Source organism: Chamaea fasciata, unplaced genomic scaffold, assembly GCF_029207755.1.
Source record: "Chamaea fasciata isolate MVZ Bird 193981 ecotype frontalis unplaced genomic scaffold, bChaFas1.0.hap1 SCAF_19, whole genome shotgun sequence".
Classification (NCBI taxonomy): Eukaryota; Metazoa; Chordata; class Aves; order Passeriformes; family Sylviidae; genus Chamaea; species Chamaea fasciata.
The window spans coordinates 6,280,873-6,306,345 of record NW_027094104.1 but is presented as its reverse complement, the minus strand read 5'-3'; the positions used below and the strand labels follow the sequence as shown (position 1 = coordinate 6,306,345).

The window sequence follows — 25,473 nt, the reverse complement described above, 5'->3', positions numbered from 1 at the left end:
ATCTTCCTTTGTATCCTTGTGCTGTTTCAGACAGAATAAACCAATAAATAAATAAACCAATGAACCATCATCAAACTGGCAATTGCTTCCTGCCCAGCTTACGTTAGCAGATAAAGAGAAAGCAAATGATGATTAGTCGTATGTCTGCACTCAAAGATAAAACCCCTGAGCAGAAGCCATCTGCTGAGGCATAAAATAATAATTCTGGCAGTAGCCCTGTCTGAGTGCAGTGCCATCAGCTCTTCCCGAAACACAGTGCAACGCAGGCCTAATGCTGAGTTCTAGCAGGTGGCCCATAACTCTGCAATAAACTCCCAGACATTACTGATTTTCCCCCCCAACTGAGCCCTTTAGTCTAACCACACTAACTCCTGCTTACCGAGCAGCTGCACGTGAGGCGGCATGCACATCAACAGCAGCTCCTTTTGGTGAGCAATCACCATGCCAAATGTGCCCACTGAGCCTTCCCTGCTCTCTGGGATCTGCTCAGATATGTTATTTCAGAAGTAAAAAACAGCACTTGTTAGTTCTGGGTGCTTACAGGGAGATTTCTGTCTTAACTTGGGGAAAACTGAAATATGCCTCTGCTGCTAATTATGCATATGAAGAGAGCTGAAATAGGACCCAGACAGGCTGTTCCCATTGTACACCTTCAGCCCAAATCTGCCTGGCCTGTGTGCGTGTGCTCCCAAAGCATGTGGCCAGCACAGCAGCCTTTGCCTGCGCTTTGATGTTCAGAGATGCTTCTCATGCTGCCAAAAATCCTTCTCGCTCAGCCAACCATCCGGCCTGAAGGAGACATGTGGTCTTCTGAGGTCTGTGGAAAGGCATCCAACCTGGGATCCCTGGCCATCCCCTGAGCAGGTCCTGCCGAGGTTCAGGATATCACTCAGAGGGGAAGGTTTGACTCTTTGCAGTCCAAAGCAAGATAAAGCTGAGGTCCCAAGGCATTATCTGTATTTCTCTGTGGAAGCAATGTTCCTGCTTGAGACAAGCAGTTGGCAGCTGTGCACCAAAAGGGATCTGGCACTCACGTTCCCTTTCCAATGTCTGGCTATCAGCTTTAAGTGCAATAAGCTTTACATACAGCCTGGAATGTCATTACTGTCTAAATGAAACAGGGTTTTTTGAGTACAGGCATCATATCTTTAACTGTGCTTGGACAAGGAGCCACCTACGGAGGGTGAAAGGTGATGGTGGGGTTGAAGGAGAGCATGTCCTTGGAGCTGCCTGCATGACCAGGGTCGCAGTGGGCAGGGCAGATTTGGGTGTCCCATTTGGAAGAAGAGGCTGATTGTTGCTGTGGGCAGTGCAGGGAGCTGGCATCAGGCCCTGCTGTCACCAGCTGTCCTGTGAGAGGAGGAGGAGCACAGCCTTAAGGACCAGACAGAGTCTTTGCTTGATGCTACTCTCAGAGGCAGAGCATCCAACTTTGACCCCTAGCCTTAATCTGCAGCATTTGTTGGGGACATCCATGGCACTGTTGCCCTCGGGTAGGGTCTCAATGCCCCAGGCAGCAAAGTGTCCCCAGCAGCGATGAGTCACAGCCTGTCTGGAGAGGGAGTGGCTCATGTTTGTGTTGGCAAACCTGGCTGCCAGTGGCCACAGGCCCAGGGAGCACGAGAGGCCGGGGCTGGAAGGGCCCCTGTGCCGAGGAAGAGATCAATGGGAGTTGGAGTTTTAACATCTCAGGGTGATAGTCCCTGCCAAGAGCCTTCCACAGTAAAACCAGCAAATCAATCCACCCTCCACTGAGTAACTCCAGATGAGGACTGCTGGCCTAGTAAATCTGATCAACAGCTGGCTGTTCCTTTAGAAGTGGCTTAAGAAAAAATACCCAAATAAAAGTATACTTTTCTGCACACCAGAGAATCCTGTTTCCGTCCTCAGTTAAAAGGTGTCACACCACACACTGGGTCAACACTTGGCACAGAAGAGGAGGGCCGGAAAAAAGACAAAGAAATTATAATTTACAAAAATACCAACAACAGTTAATCCAGTTCTAGATTAACAACCCTAGCTAGGACCTTGGGCACCCTAGGAGGGCTTTTCAGGACTGGGGCTGGTCACACACCAATGTGTCCACTGCCGGGAGCAGACCCAGGATGTTGTTTTGTGCCATCAGGGCTCAGGTTTGTCCCTCTCACATCCAGCGAAGTTCATCCCAGTTCCCCATCCACCAGACTCATTCCAGCATCTTGATCAGAAAGGGGGATTTGGGGGTAGTAATAGGGTTGCTTCTAGGGCTTGATCTCTTTTGGGAAGACCTTTACCACATCAGTGTCTGACATGGCTGAGACAAGGAAAGCCATAAAATCAGCTTTCATAATGGATTTGTTCATAGCAATGGAGAATAGGGATTACTTTATTGCTTGCATTAAAGAAAAAATGTGCAGTGCTTTATATACAAGGAGGAACAGAAAAACTGAGCCCGGGGATTTTGACAGAGACCCCAGTTCACAACTGGCATTAACTGGTGGTGTTCTGGAGTGTCCAGTCAGATCCACTGAGGTCACTGGAGTTAAATTAACTTAAACTAGGCAAGCAAACAGCCCTCCAGTGAAACCCAGGAGTGCATTAGCCAGAGCTTGGCTGTCCATGCTGGGACAATCAGGGTCCTCACTGTCCCTGAGCCAACCTGGGGCAGCCTGTATAGTGGTTTCCCTCCTGGATGTGCTCCTCAGGCTGGGTAACAGCATCTCTGGGATGTCCTGGCAGGAATGGGGCAGCTGTCAAGGGTTGTTTGAAGCCCTCACTGCTTCCTCTGCCCTCTGGAGCTATCTGCCCACATTCACAGGGAGATTTATGGCAATGTTTTTGTCTCTCCTGACTGAGCTCAAGTGGCCAAGGGACTGATCGAGGACATGATCCCTCAGAGATGAAAGCAGAAAGCTGCAATGGGACTTACCTGTCGCTGGAGAATATCCCTGTGGATGGAGAAGGACATAGCAAAGCAGAAGGCTGCTCTGTCTGTCTGATGCAAACCGGTGTCTGATTTTTCAGAGCCCCACCCTGCTCCCCCACATCTGAAATGTGCCTCTGAGCAAGGGATCCCTGGTCAGGGACAGTTAAAAATAAGATAGTGCTGTTTTTTCCTGTTTGGAACAGAGTTCCACCTACGGTGGCCCACATTAGTGCGTCTCTCACTCACCAAAGCTAGCAAGGACTCAGCTCTCTGGAACCAGGAGAGGAGATGGAGACTGTAAGATCCACCTCTGGCCCAACAGGTAAGGGGGTAAAATGGCCATAAAAGATTAAAGCTGGCAGGGAAAAATCACATCCATTGCTACTCTGTGGCAATGCCATGGATTGAGGGAAAACTCCCTGCATGTGCAGTGGCTGTTGAAGTCAACAAGGCAGCTTCCCCAGCACCCTGGATACCTGCACTCCTCAAGACCCACACACATCTGGTTTCAAAGCTTATCTGTAGCCAGTTTTACAATATAAAGTGTCTTTGTTTAGTCAACAGAACCACTAATACATGTGATTTTGTTGTTAATAGAGCTGTAAGAATTTTAAGTACCTCTTGGGAATGTGTCATTTTTGGTTGGCTTTTTTAGGCATCACAGGGTGCTGCGTTTGTCTTTGTAAACAAGTACTGAATAAAACATTTAGCACACAGCCGTACTTTGTACAAGTGTCATGCAGGTTTCTAAAGTTTCAGAATGAATAAATCAACTGCAAACTGCTGCCTGGCAGTTGACTTCGCTCCTTATAAATAGCTAATTTGGACAACTTCGCTCTTCACGTCCCATGAAATGCAAATACTGTGTATATGATTAATGCAGGCACACAAATCAGAGCTGCAACAGCCCCTTTTATAAGCCTGGTTTGCCACAGAAATGCCACAGCCTGGGGCAGGTCGGCTCCAGGTTGCCCTCCCTTTCTCCCGGAGGTGATGCCGGGGAACACCAGCAGGTCACTGTGCTCTGTTGCCTGGCCCCAGGGGAGGAGCAGGAGCCCCATGGTGACCCAGTGCACTGCCGGTTGTACTGGTTGGCAGCCATCATGGCTCAGGGGAGAATTAGGTCCAAACTCAGCCATGAAAAACAACCCTGGATTTATAAACCTGATGGAAAAAAGTAAGGGCTGAATCTGCCTGGCTTTGCAGCTCTCAGCACGGGACATGGGGTGAATGCACACCCTTCCCTCCAACCCAGGCACAGCACTGCTGGTCCAGCCCTGCAGAACCTCCATGTGAGATGCAAACTTACCTGATCATCCCAGCAGGCTCCTAGCAACATGCAGGATTCACCCAGGCTAGCCCAAAACTCAGCCCAGAGGCCCTAATCCTGGAAGGTCCTGAGCGACTCAGACTTCTGCCACTCATCTCTGGATTTTGGCACATGTTCAGCACGAGCAGGATTAGCCCCTTGCTGTAATAATCAGGGAATGAGGAGCTCAGCTTGAATGAGTTTCCCTCCCACCCCCAATGCAAAAATGCTGTACATTCCTTTATGCAGGTTTCCATAGAGTTGAACTTCTACTATTTTTTTGTTGTTGCTGTTAAAGGGGTCAGCAATGCACTGTACAATGGGATCTGGCTGTCAGGAAATGTGGAGGAATTCAGGGACACTTTTAACATCTTCCTGGTGGGACTGGAAGGCGGCATTAAACTTAGCATCACAAAAATCTCCCAACCAAAGAGAAGAAAAAAGCCCGGAGGAGCCCCAGCAGAAGTTATGAAGACATTCTGCTTTGTTGATCCTAAGTTTAAATAAGCTATTTCTTCCCTGCTTCCTTTGTTAAAATATGATATTCTGGCTTTAATTGCTTCAATCCTATTATTTGTTCCTTTTAGCAAGTGATTGTGTAGCCCCTTGCCGTGGGGAAATCCCCTGACTGCGGTGTGTGTTACTTAGACAAGTCCCCTTTCAGAAGTAAATGCCATTCTTAGCATAGGGAAGTACTTTAGGTTTAAAGGGGTTAAGAAGGCCTCCCTGCATTCAGAAACATGCAGGGGTCCCACCATGCCAGTTCCAGCCTTTTGAACTCTTTCCAGCTTTTTTTTCTTGCAACAAATCTGTCTGACTGCCACCAGGACATAGGAAGCGTGTGCCTGTCAAAGAAATCAAGTTTACTTTTTCTGACTTGTTAACAGAGGCAGGGTATAAATAGAGCTAACTCTGCTCACACAAGTAGTGTTTCTCTTAAAATAAGGGGGTGACTTCCTAGGGCCTTTAATCCAATGAGGTCCAGACCAAACTGCACTATCGACAGAGGCAGCAGAGGAACTTGCTGAAGCTTTTACCGAAGTCAGGTGCATCTGAGTTCCTCAAAAACTTAAGGCTTACCAAAAAAAAAAAAAAAAAGAAAAAAAAAAAAGAAAAAAAAAAAAGAAACCCCAAGCAAACAAGAACTACTTCCAGCTTGGACACTGCCACTGCCCTGGAGAAGTTCTGAGATGTTGTTGGTGCTGTTCGCTCGGTGGATGTGGATCTTGCTGGGGAAGAGCAGTGTCCTCTTGCTTCTGGAGGTCTCTCTGAAAGGGAGAGCCCTACCTCCAATCCGGTACTCCCATGCTGGGATATGCCCCAATGACATGAACCCCAACCTGTGGGTCGACGCGCAGAGCACTTGCAAGAGGGAGTGCGACGCTGACCTGGTGAGTGATGCACATTTTTGTGTCTCTGCGTCACGGCTGCTGCGGGGGCTGTCGGGGGGTTTGGTGGGAGCCTTCTGTCCCAGCTGGAAGGGAGCTGGCACCGGGCAGGACCCCATGCAGACAGCACATGTATTGCATTGACCCATGACCTATATAACATAGAAAAGGTTTGATGAGTTATCAGTTAAGAGGGGAGGTGTGTGCCAGTTGTCGCTTTTGCCGGTGTGGGTATAGTGCTCACTTTGATCCTTTTCCTTGTTTCCATGTCAAAAGAAACGTCTGAATTTGATACTCCAGAACTTAGCATACCCTGGGGCCAATCTGTAGTATTTTAACAGTGTCATTGTGCTCTTTGTTGTTGGTGGCCATCATCAATGTTTTATATTCCTGGGAGGAGTCCTGTATGAAATAGTTTGATTTACCATGTAAATCATCAGCCTTTGCTGCATTTGAAGCACAAAGCTTGCTTGGGGTGCAGAATAGGGCATGGCTAAAATGACCAGGCAGATGTTCTGTGGGATGCTCCCAGCTCAAAATGTGTTTAGCTTACTACCCTAAAATTCATTTTTCAACCTGTCAGCACCGCCAGCTCAAGCTGGCATCTGAAAATACCTGCTTGTCCTACCTCTAACATCATGTCCCATGACAAAGCTTCCGCAGCCCAAACCTGGCTGACAGGAAAAAAATTTACTGTGCTGAAAAAAAGTGTTTAGGTTTGTGCTCTGTAGCTAGGTTGTTTCTGCAATGCTAAAACGGGGGAAAAACCAGACAAAAATTCTGGCCATAACTAAACAAAGACATTTACTCAGATGGATCCCATGTATTAGGAATGAAGGTGCTCTTTTTATTTTTGCCATTCCCAAATAGGCTGCCTCTGTTCCAACTACCAGGTGCAGCAATGAACACTAAAACACTTTCAAAACCCCAGCAGCAGCAGACTAAAATGTTTTAATAATTTACTGGTCAAAACTTGAAAGCCAGAATCCACTGGCTACAAATACTGCTTTTGCCTAGTGTGGCAGCACAGAGTCCTGGGACTTTGGATGGAGTGAGTGTATTGCAGGCAACCAAGGACTCTGCCAAGCCACACTCCTTAACCCCAGCTGAAAACCTCCCCAGTCCTGGTTTCCAGCTTTGCTTCTGAAACCTAGTAATGTGCAGCTGGAAATGGGGAAAGAGTTTTGGTATTAGGTCATCTTTTTCCCAATAAGGAAAGGATACTGGACTAAGGAGAAGGTCTTTAGCTTGGTAGCTTAAAAACCATTTTGTTCTCACTTACGGAGAAAGCTGTTAGATTTTAGGGGGCTTGTAGAGGTTTAACACACAGTGGAAGTGTGCCCTCATCCCTTGAAGTAATCCATAACCACCCAGCAACCCTGATCACACACATCAAGTACCTTTACTGCACAGAAGATGAAAATTCTGCTAAAATTAACCACAATTTAGAGCTGACTGTAGCCGAGGCGGGGTGTAATAAATCACTAGAAGAGTGATGCAGCATTTGAAAATAGGACTAAAATAGGACAGAGAAGCCATAATGAGCTATTTTGGGTTTGTTTTTCTAAATACCATAGAAAAATTAATTTTGGAGCAAGCATTACCTTACTTTTGAGATATTCTATTATTTCCTCTACAATGTGAACAATTACAAAGCCTTGGCAGTTTCACCTCCGAGAGTCGGCTGTTAGTCTCAGGGAATTCAAATAATACTTTACATACTTCTGTGGAAAATAAGAAGGATTACTGCCTACAGCCATATGATAAGACTTTCCATCTGCTCTTGTTTCTCAGGGCTTGTCCTCAGGCATTTCAGAGAGCATGGAAGGGGGGTGGTTGGTTCATAGTCAAGCAGTCCATGTGACTCTGAGGTGAAGACTCATGAGGAGGTTTGTGTTTAAGAAAGAGAATTACTTTTTCCTTCCCAGGAGTCTTCTCCTTCAGCACTTCAGAACCCCTTGGGAAATGCTGAGGCGATGTTTCTATTCACTAACAGCGGGGGCACTGAGTTTCAGACCATGGATATCTGTGGCAGAGCTGAGTTTCTGGGCTCTCTGCTTGCTGAGTCTCCAAAAAGGCCTTTACTCTGTTCCCAGTAATGAGCAGGTCATTTTCCTTCCCCGCAGGAGTGTGAAACCTTTGAGAAGTGCTGCCCCAATGTCTGTGGAACCAAGAGCTGTGTGGCCGCTCGGTACATGGACATCAAGGGGAAAAAGGGGCCCGTGGGGATGCCCAAAGAGGCAACCTGTGACCGCTTCATGTGCATCCAGCAAGGCTCAGAGTGCGACATCTGGGATGGGCAGCCTGTCTGCAAGTGCAAGGACAGGTGCGAGAAGGAGCCGAGCTTCACCTGTGCCTCTGATGGGCTCACCTACTACAACAAGTGCTACATGGATGCAGAGGCCTGCATCAAAGGCATCACACTGAACGTGGTCACCTGTAGGTACCATCTCACCTGGCCAAACACCAGCCCTATACCCCCAGAAACAACAGCTCGCCCTACCACCATCTACTCCGAGACAACAGTCGTCGATATCCTGCCACCTGCGCTGGTGAACAACCCCGTCCATCATTCCGTCTACGTGGGAGAGACCGTCAGCTTCCTCTGCGATGTCACAGGGAGACCCAAGCCAGAAATCACATGGGAGAAGCAGGTCGATGGGAAGGACAAAGTCATCATGAAGCCAAACCACGTCAGAGGGAATGTCGTGGTCACCAACATCGCCCAGCTGGTCATCTACAACACGCAGCTGCAGGATGCGGGGATCTACACCTGCACTGCCCAGAACAGTGGCGGCCTCCTCCGGGCGGATTTCCCTTTGTCAGTCATCAGAGGAGAGCCCACATCCAAGGAAGCTTCCCAGAACAAAACACATTTTCCGACCGACGAGTGCCTGAAGCAGCCAGACAGTGAAGACTGTGGGGAAGAGCAGACCAGGTGGTACTATGATGCCAAGAAAAACAACTGCTTTACTTTCATCTATGGGAACTGCAACAGCAACCTCAACCACTTTGAGACCTACGAGAGTTGCATGCTAACGTGCATGAACGGCCCCATCAACATCTGCAACCTGCCAGCCCTTCAAGGCCACTGCAAGGCCTATGAGCCCAGGTGGGCTTACAACAGCTTGACAAAGCAGTGCCAGTCCTTCATCTACGGCGGGTGTGGAGGCAACGAGAACAACTTTGAGAGCCGGGAGGCCTGCGAGGAGATGTGCCCCTTCCCGAAGAACACGCACTGCAAAGCCTGCAAACCCCGCCAGAAGCTGGTGACCAGCTTCTGCAAGAGCGACTTTGTCATCCTGGGCCGCATCACGGAGCTGACCGAAGACCAAGACTCAGGACACGCCCTGGTGACAGTGGAGGAGATTCTCAAGGATGAAAAAATGGGATTAAAATTCTTGGGGAAGGAACCACTAGAAATCACGCTTTTGAACATGGACTGGAGCTGCCCATGTCCCAACATGACTACAGTGGATGGCCAGCTCATCATCATGGGGGATGTCCACAATGGCATGGCCGTCCTACAGCCAGACAGCTTTGTGGGCACCTCCAGCATCCGGCGTGTGCGCAAGCTCCGCGAGGTCATCCACAAAAAAACCTGTGAGCTTTTGAAAGAATTCCTGGGATTGCATTAACCTCCCTCACAGGTGTGAGCCACCCTGATCCATGTGTTAGTAGGGCTAACAAGTGCTAGGCTAGTGCCAAACTAAACACACTGTTTGAAGATACTCTGTAGGAATTATGCAGAACCCCTATTTTAATCCATTAATGATGCTTAGCAACAACATAGTTTGGTCTTTGGCAGGCATTTAAACCAGCAGCAAAAGGCCATTAATCTTGCATTGAAATCAATTTGTCCATATAGGAGTGCCATTTAACTAGGTGACTCACTTCAGTAATTATACAATTTTTATCTAGCTTCCATCATAAATGACAGAATTCATAGCATTTGTTTGGCTAGTTGGTACACAGCTAAGAAATATATGTCAATTTAATCTGTCTCATTTTCAGTCTGGTTCATCATTGTAAGTCACACGCTTGGCTCCTTATAGCAGCACTAATATTTCAAGAGTAAAGCCTGTAAATTATTGTCTATATTTACAATTGTGCACATTTAACCAACCCATGCATTATGAGTTTGCTTCTTTTAATTGCATTTTTCCTTTTTTCCTTTTAAAAAACCTCATTTTTAAATGGCAACTACTACCTATCTTGCAATTCTTACTGAAGGAGAAACTCCCTTGATCCTATGCCCAGAACAATAGGTCTCTATAAAAGCTCGAGGCACAATCTCACCCTGAAATGATATTTCTGTCACCAGAACAAGGTCAGCAAACACCCTTGTTCCCTGTTTAAGTTTCAATCAATATATTGTCTATCACAAAAAGCCCAAGCCAGAAGGACAGCAGTGTGCTGCCAGCTGTCTTGCTTTTGAAAAGCCTTTACATCTGAGCATACATCACATTTTATTGCTTATTTTCAGTAGCAATCCTGCTTTTATAGATGAGAGAGCAAACTAAGAGGAATCAGAACAAAATTCAACCGAGGAAAATGCGATACAGAGTCTGCAAACTACATTAGGCAGACACAAAGCTCCTGAATCTGAACTGCACAAACACAAGCGGACAAAGTGGACACTTTAAAGGCTTTTATCAGTGTCACCCTTTCAGAGCCTTTTTAGGGTCTTTCGAACCTCAGAATACACTTTCCACCAGGCCACTGTATATAGGTGTATGAATGAATTCTCTAAGACAGCCAGCACAGGCTGTGGGTGGGAGCAGGTGAGTACACACATAAGATCAATCATTTTGACATTTGTGTGTCCAAAAAATGTAACATTTGCCTATACAAAATCCTTAAATAAAGAAAAGGCTGATCCTGGAAACATCCTGCCTTGCTGAGGACTGTGATTGCAGGGAAGAGGGCGAACGTGGCATAGTGAGCCTTGTCCCTGCTCCTTTTTCCATGGGCTAAGCCAGGTGACTGTGGCAGAGCTCAGAGCTTGCTGCCCTGCATTAAGGGTCAGTTCAGGGCTGGAGTAGTGTCCCGACATGTCTGCGTGAGAAGAAGGGAGGAAGGGAGGCAGGGAGGTGCAGGCAGTGCTGCCCCATGGTGCCATCTAATGGGCTCACTGCGGGGTGGCCGAGGCCGGCGGGTATGCTGCTGCAGGCCTGTGTTGGGGCTGGGTATGGCAGGTGCTGGGCAAGAAGATTAAGCAGGCAGATGTTGGACATCTGCACCCCCCAAAGCCTGTGCACATTGAGTGTTTGGTTGTTGCAGGGAGGAAAATTCACAGCGAGAGAAACAGCGTTGGATGTGAGTCCAGCTCTGCTTCCCCTGATACCATGCTCTGCACCAGCAGCCAACCCATGGGTAGAGACCAGTGCAGGATGGATTATGATGGGAGGGAGATGGGGATGGAGAACTGGGCTCCTCTCCCAGTGGTTTGGGCTTGGGTTATTTCTAAAATAACAGGAATGGATCTAAATCTCCAGTTAGTTGGATAATTTCACAAGAAGCTGCGTGGGAGGGAGAGAGAGGAGTGTGGACCAGGCGTTGCTGACCAAGAAAATACCTGCTGGGTTTTTTGTTGTACATTTCCTAAGCGTATGTGGAAAAAACCTCCAATTAAAGGTCCATAATGTTTGTGTATGTTCTTGTGGAGACCATTTCCTGCAGATGGGAGATGCTGGCCCTGCTGCCCTCTGAAGCAGCCGGCATGTCCATGTAGCAGCCAGATCATCCCTGGCTGTGGCAGCCACCACTGAGCCATGGCTCATCTGCCAATTTTTGAGCAACCTATAGGAAGTGACGTGTTCTTGCCATACTAACACAAAGGTTTTGGAGGATGAAGGTTTACTAAAGACAGGGTTTTTGTAGCTTCTTTTTTTTCTAAAGTTAGGGGATTTTGCAAGTGTGGGAGTGTAGAAATGACTCGGGAGTATTGGAATTACTTGGGAGACATGGACCTGGTTGTTCAGAAGAGCTGGGATGCAACATAGCTGGGAGCAGAAAGCAGAGCATTCATTGCTGCTCCAGCCAGCACAGTGCAGTGTTGAAGCCTTGGCTCCAAAGTGCTTTCTTGGCTTTCCCTCCTGGTGAATCCCCTGGGAAGGCAGTAGGCACTTAAAACATGCAGCGTGCAAGTGCTCTGAGGCACTAAGAGCCAGGGCTATGCAAGGTGTAAGGTATCTGCCAGCCCCCTTGGGACACACAGGCCTGGTGTGCGAGGGTTTTCTTGCACAGGGGATCCCAGGGGACACTCTGGGTCAGTTTCCAGTGTGGTGGGGTGAGATGGACACTGAACACACACCAGCCTAACTCCCTAACAGCCACTCTCATGTAGCTCCTGCCCAAATCTGCAGACATGACCATGTCCTGTGAGCCCCTCAGGGTGCCCCTGGCTGTGCCCCACTGCACAAAACCATCACAGATACCCTGAAGCAGAAGGAGCAGTGCCACAGGCATCCCTCAACTGCTCACCAGGAAAAAAAAAATAATTCCTGGCAGTGCTGGGAGCACCACACCTCTCTGTGGCATGGGACTGACCCCAACCCCAAGTCTCTCCCCACCTTCTGACCTTGAAGAATTCAGCTCTCCATTCAAAGCTAGTATTTTACTTCAGCCTCTTATTAAACCCTTAAGAAACCTAAAATTCAAGCCTGACCAGTCCAGCAGCCTGGGGATGCTGCTGCATGGGGCCAGTGCTAGAGGATGTTGCTCAATCTTTCAGGACTAATGGGCACGTACATGTGGATTCTCACCAGGAAGTCCCATTTGTGTTGCTCGTGAGCTCAGGTTCCATCCTGCTCTGTGGGGCCCTTCTCTCAAGCTGTCAGAAAGCTGGAAAGAAATGCCAGTATTTAAAGTTTATATAAAATGTATGAGAGGAGAGAGAGAAAGGGAAAAGCCTCCTTGAGTCCTTTCCCTGCATGGCTGTGGGCTCAGAAGGGGCACCAGTGCCTGTGTGAGGCTCCAGAGAAGAGCTGGGGAATTGATGCCACCTCCAAAGCCACATGGCTGTGGCTAGTGACTGATGTCACTTTCCTCCACATGGAGACAGGAGGGAAACAGCATTCCTCACAGATACTGGCTCAGGAAGCAAAACAGAATCATTAAGATTGGAAAATACTCCCAAGATCATTGAGTCCAACCGAGGAGCTGGGAACGGACCCACATTGGCTGGGTCTGAGACCTGCAGAAGGTGAGTCTGAGACCTGCAGGAGTTCCCAGGACTCAGGGATGGATCTGGTGGATCTGACAGCCCTGAACCAGCGTGAGGTGCCTACCTCCCTCACTCCCAACCTGGAGTGAGGATGAGAAGTGCAACCCCCAAATCTGCAAACCCTGCAGCTGGATAGACACCATCCAGCACCTGGATCCCAACAGGAGCCACAGGTGGTTACATCTCACTCTGTCAACAGGGGACAAACAGCCACAGCAGCAAAGTGATGCTGCCTTCAGATTCTGTATGGGGCTGGTGCCACACAGGGCTGGTGTCACACAGCTGGCAGGGCACCAGGGCACAAGGAACTGCACGCACAGAGAGCTGGCTGGGTGATTACTCAGAGACAGATCCTGCATCACCCACAGCGCCCAGAGCTGCTGAGCTCAAAGGAAAGAGGCAATTGAGCATGTTTTCATTGCAGGGGCTCCAGATGAGGTCAGGCAGAAGATTTAATGGGCAGCCAGTTCCAGAACAAGGAGCAAACAGTGGTGATGACGCCACGGAATATGATTCAGACAGCAAAGGTATTTAAGAGCTTAGTTTCCACTTGTTTTAAAAGAAATTAGGGACCCCTGCAAGAATTCCCCCCTGGCCATGGGTCTCAGTTCCTGAGGGAGGTGGTTGTGATGAAGGTCATACAGCATACGGATTCAGCCAACACCTAATGATTTCCTGCAAAAAGGAGGATTAATTCAGCTGGCACCAAATGAGCACCTTGTACCACAGGACCCACTTCCTCCACCTGAAGCGCCTTGTGCCCCATTTGGCTGTAATCTGTGCACGTGCATGTGCGTGTGCATGTGCTGGGAAATTCTCCCTGTGGATAATTACCAGGAAAACATCATGGCCAGGCTGGTACCTCCAGTGAGGCTGGTTGGAGCCAGATTTTAAAGGCACAGCTGTGAAAATGTCAGCCTGAGCAAGAACATCCAGTTTAGAGCTTATTTTAATACCAAGTATTTAGTGTTTTCCCCTCCACCAGGACTGGTTACTGATTCACTACAAGTGACCTCCAGCTGCTGTATTGATTTACAGCAGCTGTCAAAGGGCAAAATATTAGCCCCATGCCTAAGACCTGAGAACCTCGGAATGGAGGTTGCACAACTGAATAAATGTTCTGCCAGCACTTTAAATCTTGGAAAGAAAAGGTCAGCTTGAGGTCCTGATCTCCAACACAAACAGCAGTGGGATTTGAAGATAAGGTTGCAGCACTAGAGGACATATCTATTAGCCAAAAAAGCAGCACAGTCTGTTTAATTCTCAGCTATTTATGGCTGGACAAATGATACGACAAAATAGCTGAACAAATGATACGACATTTAGGCCTAAGAGTTTAGAAAGCAAATGGAAAGTCTTCCAAAGGCTGATAGGTGGGTCAGGTTTCAATGGGGAAACTCTCTAACTCTGGTGTTTCTTCTCTGTGCCCATCCCTACATCCACCTTTCTTCCCACCCAGCTGTCCCTGGTGCTAGCCCAGCCAAAAAGTGTTGGGGGTCTCCTCCAAACCTCTGGCTCATTGGTGCACACAGAATTGCATGTGCCAAGGACCAGCTCTGACAAAGGCAATGAGGGTTGAATGTCCATGTTTCAGAATTACAGGGACACTTTGGGGTGGGGACAAGCCTCCCCAGACCCCTGGTACTGTTCCCTGGGGCAGGAGAGTGGTGATCATAGGATGGAAAGGGCCACTGGGCTTGTCCCACCTGGCAATCCCTAACCCCTCCCATGCGTCCCAGATATGCAGGAGGGAAGGAGAAGGCTGGAGCCAAGAGAGAAAGATTCCTCCAGAGGAGGGAGGGAAGCATTTTTTCACCTTAAGCTGGTCTTACAATGTGCTGGTCTGGATTACCTGGCATAAAAAGAACTACCATAAAGGGCTTTGTGCCTTCTCTTTCTCCTTTGCTCTGCTTCTCACACCCCTGAGCCAAGGGGGGACTGTAACACGTGTAATGGACATTGCTTCCTCCGCTGCTTGAAATAAACAGGAAAACAACAGTAATAAATCTCCAGGATCAGCTGGTTTTCACCCAAGGGTAAAAGTACTTACATAAAACATTGCTTAACCATTAACTGCAGCAGATAACCTTTGCTTCAGTGCATGGCAGGACCAGAGAACGGAAGGTGGAAAACATGAGGCTAATTTTAGAGGAGGGTTCCCAAGAGCTGGGTATGAAAACTCAGTCAGTCTGGCAGAAACTGTAAGAGAGGCTAAACTTCACATCTGGATGGTAAATAGGGTGTGAGGAGGAAGAGTGTGTGATGCTCTGTGACTCTTCCTTTGAAGAATCACAAGGACAGGGATGGTCCAGCTGAGGGAGTTGACTTGGATCAGGGCTTTAGAGCTCCAGCTCTCTCACCCAAGGCTTTTAAAGTCATTTAGCTGCCCTGAGTCTGGGAGAAATGTGACAGCCTCCTGAGCCAACAACTGGTTGAAACATCAGAAAGAAAGGGTGAGACCAAAAGGTCAGTGTTCAATGTGAAGCGAAGTCATCAGCAGTGTCCCAGGGAACCTGTGGAGATGGTCTGGGAGAGGGATGGGAGAGGTAGGATATGAAGGTTGTTGTTGAGATCAGGTTATTCAGGGCTGCAAAACCACGAGCTGACTGTGAGGACCTGCAGTAATACCAAGTGACAGGATGATAAAATAGCAAATGAAATGTGATATTGATTAATATACATGGGGGAAATCGAGTCCTGGCTCTGAGTTCCCATGACAACTTCAAGCAAGCTGCTCCCATTCCAGACCTGGATGATCCACACATGGGTCTGACCAGAGGGTCCAGCCTGGTTCTTGTGTGCAGGCAGTTCCCTGGGAAGATCCTCCACATCATGTGTCTCAAAACCGCACCAGCAGCTTGACAACCTGCAACATTCCCATTAACAGGCACAAAAGCCCGTGGACATCTCAAAATCCAAGCAGCACTGGCACATGTTCAGGCTGGACAGGTTACTGCCCTGCTAAGAGAATGCTCCTTGCTATTAGGAACGTGCTCCTGAGATCCCCAGATAAATCTCAGCCACGTCCCAGCCTCATAATGTCAGGTCTTGCTAAGAACAGGCATCTCGCCTGCATCTGCCCCCACGAGCAGCCCGTGCTGCAGGAGGGACAACAGGCACAGACCCAAACCCAGCTCTGGAGCCCTGGTCTCCTCAGAAGATCCCCACAATTGCTGCATCTCTGGTGCTTTGAGAAGACACTGGAAATCACATAGCTCCTTCTGGAAATGCCTCCAAGGCTCGGCCAAATCCCTCCATTCCTGAATAGAGAGCAAGATGCAACCAGGATTTTCCAGGGGAGCTGTGGATCAGCGGGGATCTCACCAGCCTCAGCAGGACTCACCGTGTCCTAGAACTGTACAATCATCAAAGGGTTTGGGTTGGAAGGGACCTTTAAAGACTTTCTCTTTCCACGCCCTGCCATGCGCAGGGACACCTTTCACCAGCCCAGGTTACTCCAAGCCCCGTCCAACCTGACCTTGAATGTTTCCAGGGAGCATCCCCCACCCCCCTGGGCAGGCTGTGCCAGGGTCTCTCCACCTGCTCAGGCACGGCCAGGTTCTCCATCCTGCACTGCCCAACACAAAATTTAATGACAGAGCCACAGCCAGCACCAGCCCCCAACGGTGTGACACAGTCTCTGCCACCCACCACGGCCCCGGAGCGACCTCAGGTCTTCCTCACACGGTCTCAGCTTCCTACTTTGGCAATATTGGAGAGCAAATTAAAAAAAAAAAAGAAAAAAAAGAAAAAAAAAAAAGAAAGAAAGAGCAGTCCTTATCTCTCAGCACTGCCATGACGTCAGGTGGCTGGAAATGGGGACGGGAGGCTCCAGCCGCTCCCGGCGCCCGACACGAGATGGCGCGTAGCGTCGCGACATCGGCGGTGACATCGGCGGTGACATCGGCGGGGCACCGAGCGCGCACGCACCCGCCTCATCCGCGTCTGAAAGAGAAGCATCCTCCTGCTGAGGCTGGACCGGCCTCGCCCTGGTCCCTTTAACTGTTTCACAGACACCCGGCTGCATGATTTGTATTATTCCTTAATAAAAGAATTAATTTCACCAAGTGGGAAGCAGCACCGCCCTGCCAAGCTGGGCAGCTGGGTCCTGCTTCACTGATCTCATCGTTGTCTTGTTAGCAGAACAGGAGGAGAGATTTTAGGTTTTTCAGGGGGAAAAAAAAGATCTGGTAGGGAGTGTGATAAGGCAATTAAGGCAATTAAGTCCGTTTCCAGAGCTGCAGGGAAAAGCCGCAATATATCATTTATTTGAGACTTTCTCTCTCCCTGTTTGCAAGTTGCAGTTTCTAAAGATATTGGTCCAGTTATTCAAAATTATTCATGAACCTCTTCAGTGGATAATACTCGACCAGCAGATCAACCAAAAAGTGAGTATTGCAGTAGAATTGCAACTAAATTCTGCATTTCTGCTGTAATTTATTGTCGCTAACAGATGTGGATGACTCAGGTAATTAACCTGGGATGAAATTCAAATTGTGTATTTGGTTATAATGTTTGCAATCCTCAATTTTACTGTGCTAGCAAGCTCTAAAGGTCACCTCATCAAGAGGTGGGTGAAAGTATCTGATCTCTGACATAATGGAATTGCTACTTTTATTGGGAGGTTTGGATTTTGGTGATGGAGCAGTCACTGAGCACAGAGAGTCAGCAGAAAATAAATATAGATTAAAGGGGAAAAGTTAGTGGCCTTCTCAGATCTACTAATCTAACAGGTGTTATCAACAGGACTTACTCCAAAATCTTTTTATCTGTTGGGTCTCGGATGGTTCTTTTCCCCTGAAATACCAGGTGTGACAAACCAAAGCATTTAGGAATCGAAAGTCACATCTCCCAGCGTCACAAAATTGTCTTTAAATTCCTGTTATTTCTTTTAAATAAATAAATTGTTGGCGTTTTTTGGTCATTCTTTTAGTTTGGCTTCAGATGGCAGGGCCTTCCAGCAATCACCGGTTTACACTTTTCCTTTGTCACCGCCAGCATTAAACAAATACTCTTTTCCTCTGTGTTCTTTGTGAATGAAAGTTTAAGGTCTCTCTCAGCCACAGAACCTCCAACCTCCATGGGGCTGGAGCTCTCATGCAGGACAAGGCTCCCAGGAGGGTCTGGAGGAGCAGTGTTGCCACCTAGGGACTCTTGAGAGCTCTAAAAGAGTTTTCTCGAGTTGAGATGCTCTGACGCATTTCTGTAGGGTCGTGGCTGTTTGCTCGCTGCAGGAGTCCTGGGAGGGAAGCAGGTTTTGAAGATGGTTTTTTTTTTGGCTTGGCTTTTGTTTTCCTACAAAATTATTAGCCCTTGTGGCTCAGCACTGTGTGCCAGCCAGAAATCCTCCACCAGCTGCCTCGTTAAGGCTGTCACAGCCCCTCCACCGCAGGCTCCAGGAGCACATTCATCCCCAGGATGCACCCCTGCATCTTTTACTTATCAATCAATTTTTCATGTTTATCTATAGAAGTTTTTCAGCAGAAAAAAAAAAAAAAAAGAAAAAAAAAAAAGGAGGAGGATTTGCAGCTCCTGCCCTGACAGGAAGATTAACACATGAGCAAATGATTTGTAACAAACACTGTGTAAGATAGATGGAGCTGCTCCTCTTGTTCACGAATTATTCACAGACCATGGGCTTGAAGAGGAAGAAATTTTTTACTTGCTTTGTAAAGTACACCCAGATGCATTTCTTTATTATTATTTATAACCACTTTCACAGTAAAAAACACTCCTGAGAGCATCTTTTGCAGAATTATTGCAGCTTACAGGTTATTTAGTTAGCAGTCTGACAAATGACAGGTTTGGTTGGTTGGGGTGGTTTTTTTTTTTTTTCCTTTTTTAGCAATTGCCTTGACCAGCAAGATTTTTGTCACAGGCTTGAGCCTCTCGGCATTACAAGGTCATACAACTGAAGTTCCTGGCCTCCACTTTTCTCACCAGTCTGCTCAAGGGATAGTATTGCCAAATCAGGCCCTGGGTTTTGCTGGCTGAGCACAGGGCTTTAAATCACATTCTGGGGCAAATGCTCTGGCCCAACCCTCAGAGATGAAGCTCTGCAAGTGCTCTCCAGCATCATGGAAAAACTGCTGCTTCCAGAACTGTGTCTGGAAAGATGGGGGATTTCTGGAGCTTCTGAAAGCTGTGAGAGATGGACAGGTAACCAGAAAGAAGAGCTATGGGCACCCTGAAGGGCTCAGAAAGGTGTTTCTAGGTACAGCCTTGGGGTTTGCTTCTATTTCATATTTTCCATATAAAGAACTATGTTTTTCTTTGTTGATAAAGCTTTCTTTTCCCTACTTCCATAGCCAGAATTAAAATGCATTGCTATGTCCTTGGCAGTGCTGTGAGCAGGGGCAGACCCTTGATCTAGTGTTGTGATCCTTGTCCTGTGCTACATTCACATGGAATTTGGAGTTTTTCTTCTTGGCCAGCCAGGTGAGGGAGGCAGCTCTCAGCTTTGCTCTGTGGTAGAGCTGCATCCTGCAGGGGTTGTGCAATGAAATGGGCACTGCCACTCTGCGCCTCAGAAATCTAACAGCTCATTAAAAATGAACAAATTAAAAAAATATATATTTTTACCCTGAAATCCAGACAGTGCCAGGTGCTGGCAAGATCACTGTTCAATCCCTGCCTTCATGACTCACATGTTCCAGATGTGAACACATGTCCACGTTCTGTATTGATTGGGGCAAATCATGTAACATATGTAAAACCCGCCGGCCTGTGAGCTGAGCAAACACAAAATTGCTCTGTGAATCCATTACTGGTAGGTGCAGATGGGTTTCTGGCCTAAATAAATGCAGTTCAGACTCTTCTAGGTCTGCTTTCAAAACCAGCACTTTGTTTATATAACACAGGCTCCTACTTGTGTTATATAAACAAAGTGTTAATGCAGCCAGGCTCCTACCCCTTCTGCTCACCAAACCCTCCCTGCCCTGGAGTTCAGGTACTTTCACTTCTGCATAAAGAAAATCAGAACATTAATACGTTTTTGTAAACATCATTATTATTATTATTATTAATAATAATAATACAATTTTTTTTCTTGATTTGTAAATAAGAGTAAAGCATTGTTTACATTCAGGCACTGTTAACTGGAAGCATCCACAACACGTCACTCTCAGGCACACCAAAATAGGCACAGAATAAAAATATCTCTCAAGACCAGGACCTGTAAATGCTGAGTAACTTTACACGCTGGAGCAGAAGTGCCTTCAAACACAACAATTTTATCCCTCCCTGCTGGAGCAGCACATGGGGGATGGCTGGAGACAGAAATAAAAGCTCTTTTCCTTGATCCTGCTGCTGACAAAAAAACCAACCAACCAGCCAAAAAAAAACCAAACGCAACAAAACAAACCAAAAAAAACCCCAGTCAGTGAGGTGGGGGAAAGCACGTTTTTGTTTGGTTTGTAGGTGCTTGGGTGGGCGCTGCTCATTCACCTGGGGGAGCCTATTTCCGACACCACCCCAGAGCCCGTAGGTCCACACGCACACAGAGAAAGTTTGTGTGGTAAAGGAGGAGGAGGAGGAGGAGGAGGAGGAGATGCTCACGTGGCTCATCAGCTGCCGGTGTGGGAGCCCGGCAGCCGCCAGCGCTCGGGGACACGCGGTGCTCTCAGTGGCCGCCTCTGCCGACAGCCACGGGCAGGAGTCGACGTGGCACTCGCCGTGTCACCTTGTCCTGTCCCCTGTGCCTTCCCCAGGGGGCGCGGGCCACCTCCTTCCTAATTCTATTATTAGGAATTTTAGTTTATTTTTATTTATTATTAGGAAAATTAGTTTTATTGGTAGGAATACTATGTATTCGCTTTTAGGGCTTAGAAAGAAAACGAAACGAAGAAGAGAGCCCTGCAGGGGAGGGAGGAGGTGGAGGCATTTCTCCTTCCGTAGGTTTTTCCTGTTCATTTCCTTGTTTTCCCCTTTGCGGTCTCTTCCCCGACCTGGTGAAACGTGGCTACCGCGACACGATGAGGGGAAAGCTGCAATTTTAACGTGTGAAGATGCTAGAATTTTAAATAAGTGCTTTGTGAAAAATCCCAAAAGGAGCCTGAGGAAGAGAGCGTGTGCCCCTCTCTGCTCTGCCACCTGCAGCCGTTCGCCGCCCCTGGCACCTCTCTGCAGACACCCTTCCACCCCGACAAAAGGCAATGTTTACACTTGTCACTTTTATTTTTAGCGCATCCCAGCCCCAGCCGTGCCTCAGCACATCCTCGTGGGCCAGTTGCCACGGGGGAAGGCACCTCCCAGCAAACGTTACTTCATTTCTGGAAGGACTGAGGAAAGAACAATCTCCAAGTGAATCCTGCCAGGAGCTGGCTGCAGGACCCCATTTCACCAGTCCTTCAGGTTCTTCCAGCTCACGAGGACAAGGTGCACAGCAAAGGCATTTGCTCTGCAAGTGGCCTCCCAGCACCTGACCTTTGTGAATGCAAACAACACTTAAAGCAGCTGAGCGAGACACAGACCCCTCACCCCAGGCTTACGGCACCACAGAGGGACCATCAGGGTAAATCCGTTGGGGTTTGGTGGCCCTTTGGGATCTATTTCTAAAAGGACCTCAAAGAGTTGTAAGTAACAGTGACCAATGTCTAATTTTCCTTCATATTTGTCTTAATTGGCTTGTCCCTGTACTGCTGGGATGCCGCTGAGTGTTGGACAACAGCCATCAACATCCTCACTGTGGGCACAGCCCAAGTGATCCCCGGCAGAGAGGATTTGCACCCCTGTCTACAGGGACAGTCACTGCTGTTTAGTCCTACTCAACATCAGCTCCCTTGAAAACACCCCATAACCAGCTGTCCCCAGTTTAAGCACATTCCAACCAAGCACAGGATGTTGAATGGATGGAAAGCATATCATACTTTCCCTTTCCCCTGCTGTGGGAGGGAATGTGCATTTCACAGGGGAAAAAGGCCAATGTGGTGCCAAAGTCCAGGGCTCACCTCTGTCAGGGGAAGCAATGCCACAGGGGGATTTTCTGAGGATAAAACCCTTTGGGTGATTAGGAGGTGCTTTCCAACAGCAGTGCTATCATAGCCCGCGGTCAGCCAGAGCTCTCAGGCAAGGAGGAAACCTTAGAGCTCCTCTCCAAGACACAGAAATGGGGTTACACCACGTTCTGATGGGGAATGGGAGCCCCGACAAACCAGAACTGCTGCTGGAAGGCAGGAGTAGGAGAGCAGGTCATATGCTCCCATTCCCAGCTCTCCACTGCATGATTTATCAAGTTGTTATGAAAACAAAACAAAACAAAACAAAGAAAAACAAGTAAAGAAAGAAATAATTGGATGGAGGTTGTACAGCCTGGGCTCCTCTTTGTCTTCCATCCTGCCCAGGTAAATGTCATTCTGGGAAAGGCTGGAGATCAGATACAACCCTCAAGTTCAGCAGCTCTAACCGGGGATGAAAGAAAAGGCTCTGGATGAAGATAACTGCAGCAGTTAAATGACTAATCCCAACATCTTCAGACGTTTTCCCCTCTGCCAGTAAGAGTTATGTGATCCTAAATATCCTCAAGGGAAACAAACCCATTCTGGCTAGCAGATGACTAACTGCTTGCAAATAACACAGATATCTTATACATGACAAAAAACCAAAATATCCAAAATGACAGTGCCCCACAGGAGGGCTCAAGCTGGGCACTCCAACACTGCTCTTTCCAAAAAGCAACTGGGAGCCGGGCAGTGCAAGAGTCTGGCCACAGGCAGAATGAGCCTTTTGTTCTAGCGGGCCACTTGCCACCTCGCAGCAATGCCCCCAGCAGCAGGGCTGGGCTAGACAGCCCCAGATCTCTCAGGAAAAGAGGCAAAGTCAAAATTCTGTCTCTGTAACCACTCTGGCTTTTGGAGGGAGGCGTCTCCAAGCTGAGCTCAGAGCTGATGGTCATCTCCACTTCCACAGCACTTGTTCTCCAGTTCCACAAGCGAGATGTTTATGTGCAGACCCCATTTTGTGCAGGCAGCAAAAAGTCCAACCCACTGGAGATCCCTGGCCAGAATGCATTCTAAAATGCATTATTAGCCAGACATTACCCCCAGCATACATGCAGAGGGATGTTTCAGTGGAAGTTTCAGTTTTCTAAAGGCAGAATTCTGTCCTGCATGCCTGAGGTTTCACCCCCAACCTTTACCTCTGCTCCCCATCCATCCTCCTTTTGTGGTCCTCCCACAGTGGGAGAGCCAAGTGAGTGGAACTCTTCCCACAGCAGCAGCAGAGGCCAAGGGAATCAGCCTTTAAAGGGGTGCTGCAGAGAAGGAAAGGGATAAAGTTAAAATATTACAACAGCAGCACTGGTCTAAAAGGGTTTAGGCCTGTGTTGCCATTGACAGTTAACTATAAGTCAGCAGAGGAACATTGTTCTCTAACATAAGCCCTTGTATTTTTAGATAAATACATTCCACAAATGTTTTGTAAAGGAGGTTTCTTTGCCTAAAGGATCTACTTCTTCCCAAGCCTCAGTGGTATGGCATAAACCACGTTACTAGTAACAATTGTTCCTGCTTTTGTTTCTGGAACGCAGATCACAAAACACAGTTTATGTGGGAGTGTCTGTGTACTCTTCTCTTTCTGTCCTTCTTATTCAACCTCATAGAGTAAAACAGGCAACTGTGGGGCTGGGGAAGGACACAGCCTTGCCCTGGAGAGATTACAGTCTCCCATCAGATAATACACTGCAAATTACACATGGTGGGGCACAGACTTCAGATGAGCAGGAGGGGAGAACAGCTTGGTTTGGGAAGGAAACTAAGAAAAGCAAGTTTTAAGGGAGACATTGAAGGAAAAAAAAGAAAAATCAGGAGGGAGAAACCTAGAAATTTCAAGGACTAAACAAGATAGGAGAGAGATTGTAGAGCAGAACACTGGAAAAAGGACTGATGTATACAGATGAGATCCAGATGCTGAATTTAATCAGATCTTCTGGTATCTCACTTTGGGCAGGTCAGAGACTTTAAACACTGAATACTTAAAACCCTAGAGATGCCAAGAAAAAAAAACTAAAGACAACTTTACTGACCTCCAGAAGTTCATCACCCCCAAATGAGCGCTAACAAAATGATCATCCAGCCAGCCTTGCCACCAGCTCTCCAGTGTCACCAGCAGCTACTCTTACCTGCCACCAGCCCCTGCCAGGCAGCACTGGGAGACAGGGCAGCTCCAGTGCACAATGCCTGTGCTTCCCCCACGAACTGGGCCAGTAGAGCACCTCCCCCAGCAGCTCCTTGAGGCTGTGTCTTCCTTGGCAGCCTCAGCCCAGCAGGAACAAGCCCGGAGTTGCAGCAGAGGCGTCAGAGTGAGCACAGGGCAAGATGAAGGTGAGGCAAGGGCAGGGACAGGGGACATGAACATCGTTTATTAGGTCAGTGGGCACACTCAGAAAAACTACACACGATTGCAGGCATATCAGGCTGCTTCAGATCTGATATAGAAGCAATAACCTTAGAGCTAAATACAGGTTGAGCATGGTTGCTCTGTGTTAAACTTCATTATACTAATGAATTAGGCAATTTGAGAGGAAGGGTAATTGGTTCCTGTTGATCAAAGGGAGGATGCTAGCCAGAGGAGAGCTGATGATGTGATTTATGGCACAAAGAGAGAGTAAGAGAGATAGGAGATAGGAATAATTATTGCCTAGGAATGTCTGGTGGTAGCAAAAACCGTAATGTAATATGCAATAAATATCTATGTGATTTTCTATCCTGGAGTCAGGAATTTTAGTACTTGGATTGTCTTTTGAAGCAGTTCTGGAGACCTTCCTTGCAGGTCAGGAGAGAGAGGTTGGAGATGCAGTTGATCTCTTTACTGTTTCTGTCCCTTATGAGTTTATACAAGTTAATTTGAAGTGGTTGCCTGCAGTTGTTGCCACCAGCCTGTCAAATCTGTCATGCAAGGCCCACAGGCAGGAGGGTGGTAGCAGGTCTCAGTCCTTCTGTGTCGCTCAGAAATCTGATTCCATTAAGCAGCCGAGGTTAATTGCCAGCACTTCTGAGTTCATCACTATCCTTTCAATATTGTTTCCTGTGCAGTGACAGTTCTAGGGAAACTGTGATTTCCTAAGGACCTAAATTTTCACATAAATCTAAGTTCTTAGTGGACTTGTGGAGAGAAGAAAACTCTGAAATCTATTTAACTCTACACCCAGAAGATAAATTATTGTGATGTGAGGTGGATTATTATTTATGATTACCTCATCATTTCTAAAATATTCTTGGAAGACTGAATCACAATTTCTCAAGTGATTCGGTTTAGCAATGCTGAAATGAATCTTTAAGGACAGCACTGTAACAATCTAAAGGCAAAAGAGCAGAACATCCGTACCCATTACTCAAAAATGAAATAGCAATTTTCTCAAGTAAAATACGAGCTATGTCTCAAAGCAGTTAATAAATACAACATGAAATTCAATATGTAGTATTCATATACCTGCAAAGTAGGTAATTGCCCCAGGTGTTAATATTTTCAACAGTAATTGGAATTTTGCACTCTTCCACTGAGTGGCAGAGGTGCTGTATGTACCTGGTTAACCCTGAAAGACACATCCCTGGGCTTCAAAAAGACATAGCAGTTACCTACAACATCTGAGACTCAGCAGGGAGTTAAAGGCTCAAATACAGGCTTAAAATCACCAAATCTCCTCTTG

At 47.5% G+C, this 25,473-nt stretch overlaps 1 protein-coding gene across 1 annotated transcript; it reads left to right on the top strand.

Moving 5' to 3' along the window:
* Positions 1-5,401: 5,401 nt before the first annotated feature.
* WFIKKN2 (WAP, follistatin/kazal, immunoglobulin, kunitz and netrin domain containing 2) lies at positions 5,402-9,240 on the top strand. The gene is made up of 2 exons (XM_066200702.1): positions 5,402-5,605; positions 7,729-9,240. The coding sequence occupies exons 1-2, from the start codon at positions 5,405-5,407 to the stop codon at positions 9,238-9,240; spliced, it is 1,713 nt and encodes a 570-aa protein (XP_066056799.1). The 5' UTR covers positions 5,402-5,404.
* The last annotated feature ends 16,233 nt before the right edge of the window (positions 9,241-25,473 follow it).

Coding starts and splice junctions, on each gene's coding strand:
- WFIKKN2 (XM_066200702.1), top strand. CDS start 5,405: ATGTTGTTGGTGCTGTTCGCTCGGTGGATGTGGATCTTGCTGGGGAAG. Junction 5,606..7,728: donor GGGAGTGCGACGCTGACCTG/GTGAGTGATGCA, acceptor CCTTCCCCGCAG/GAGTGTGAAACCTTTGAGAA.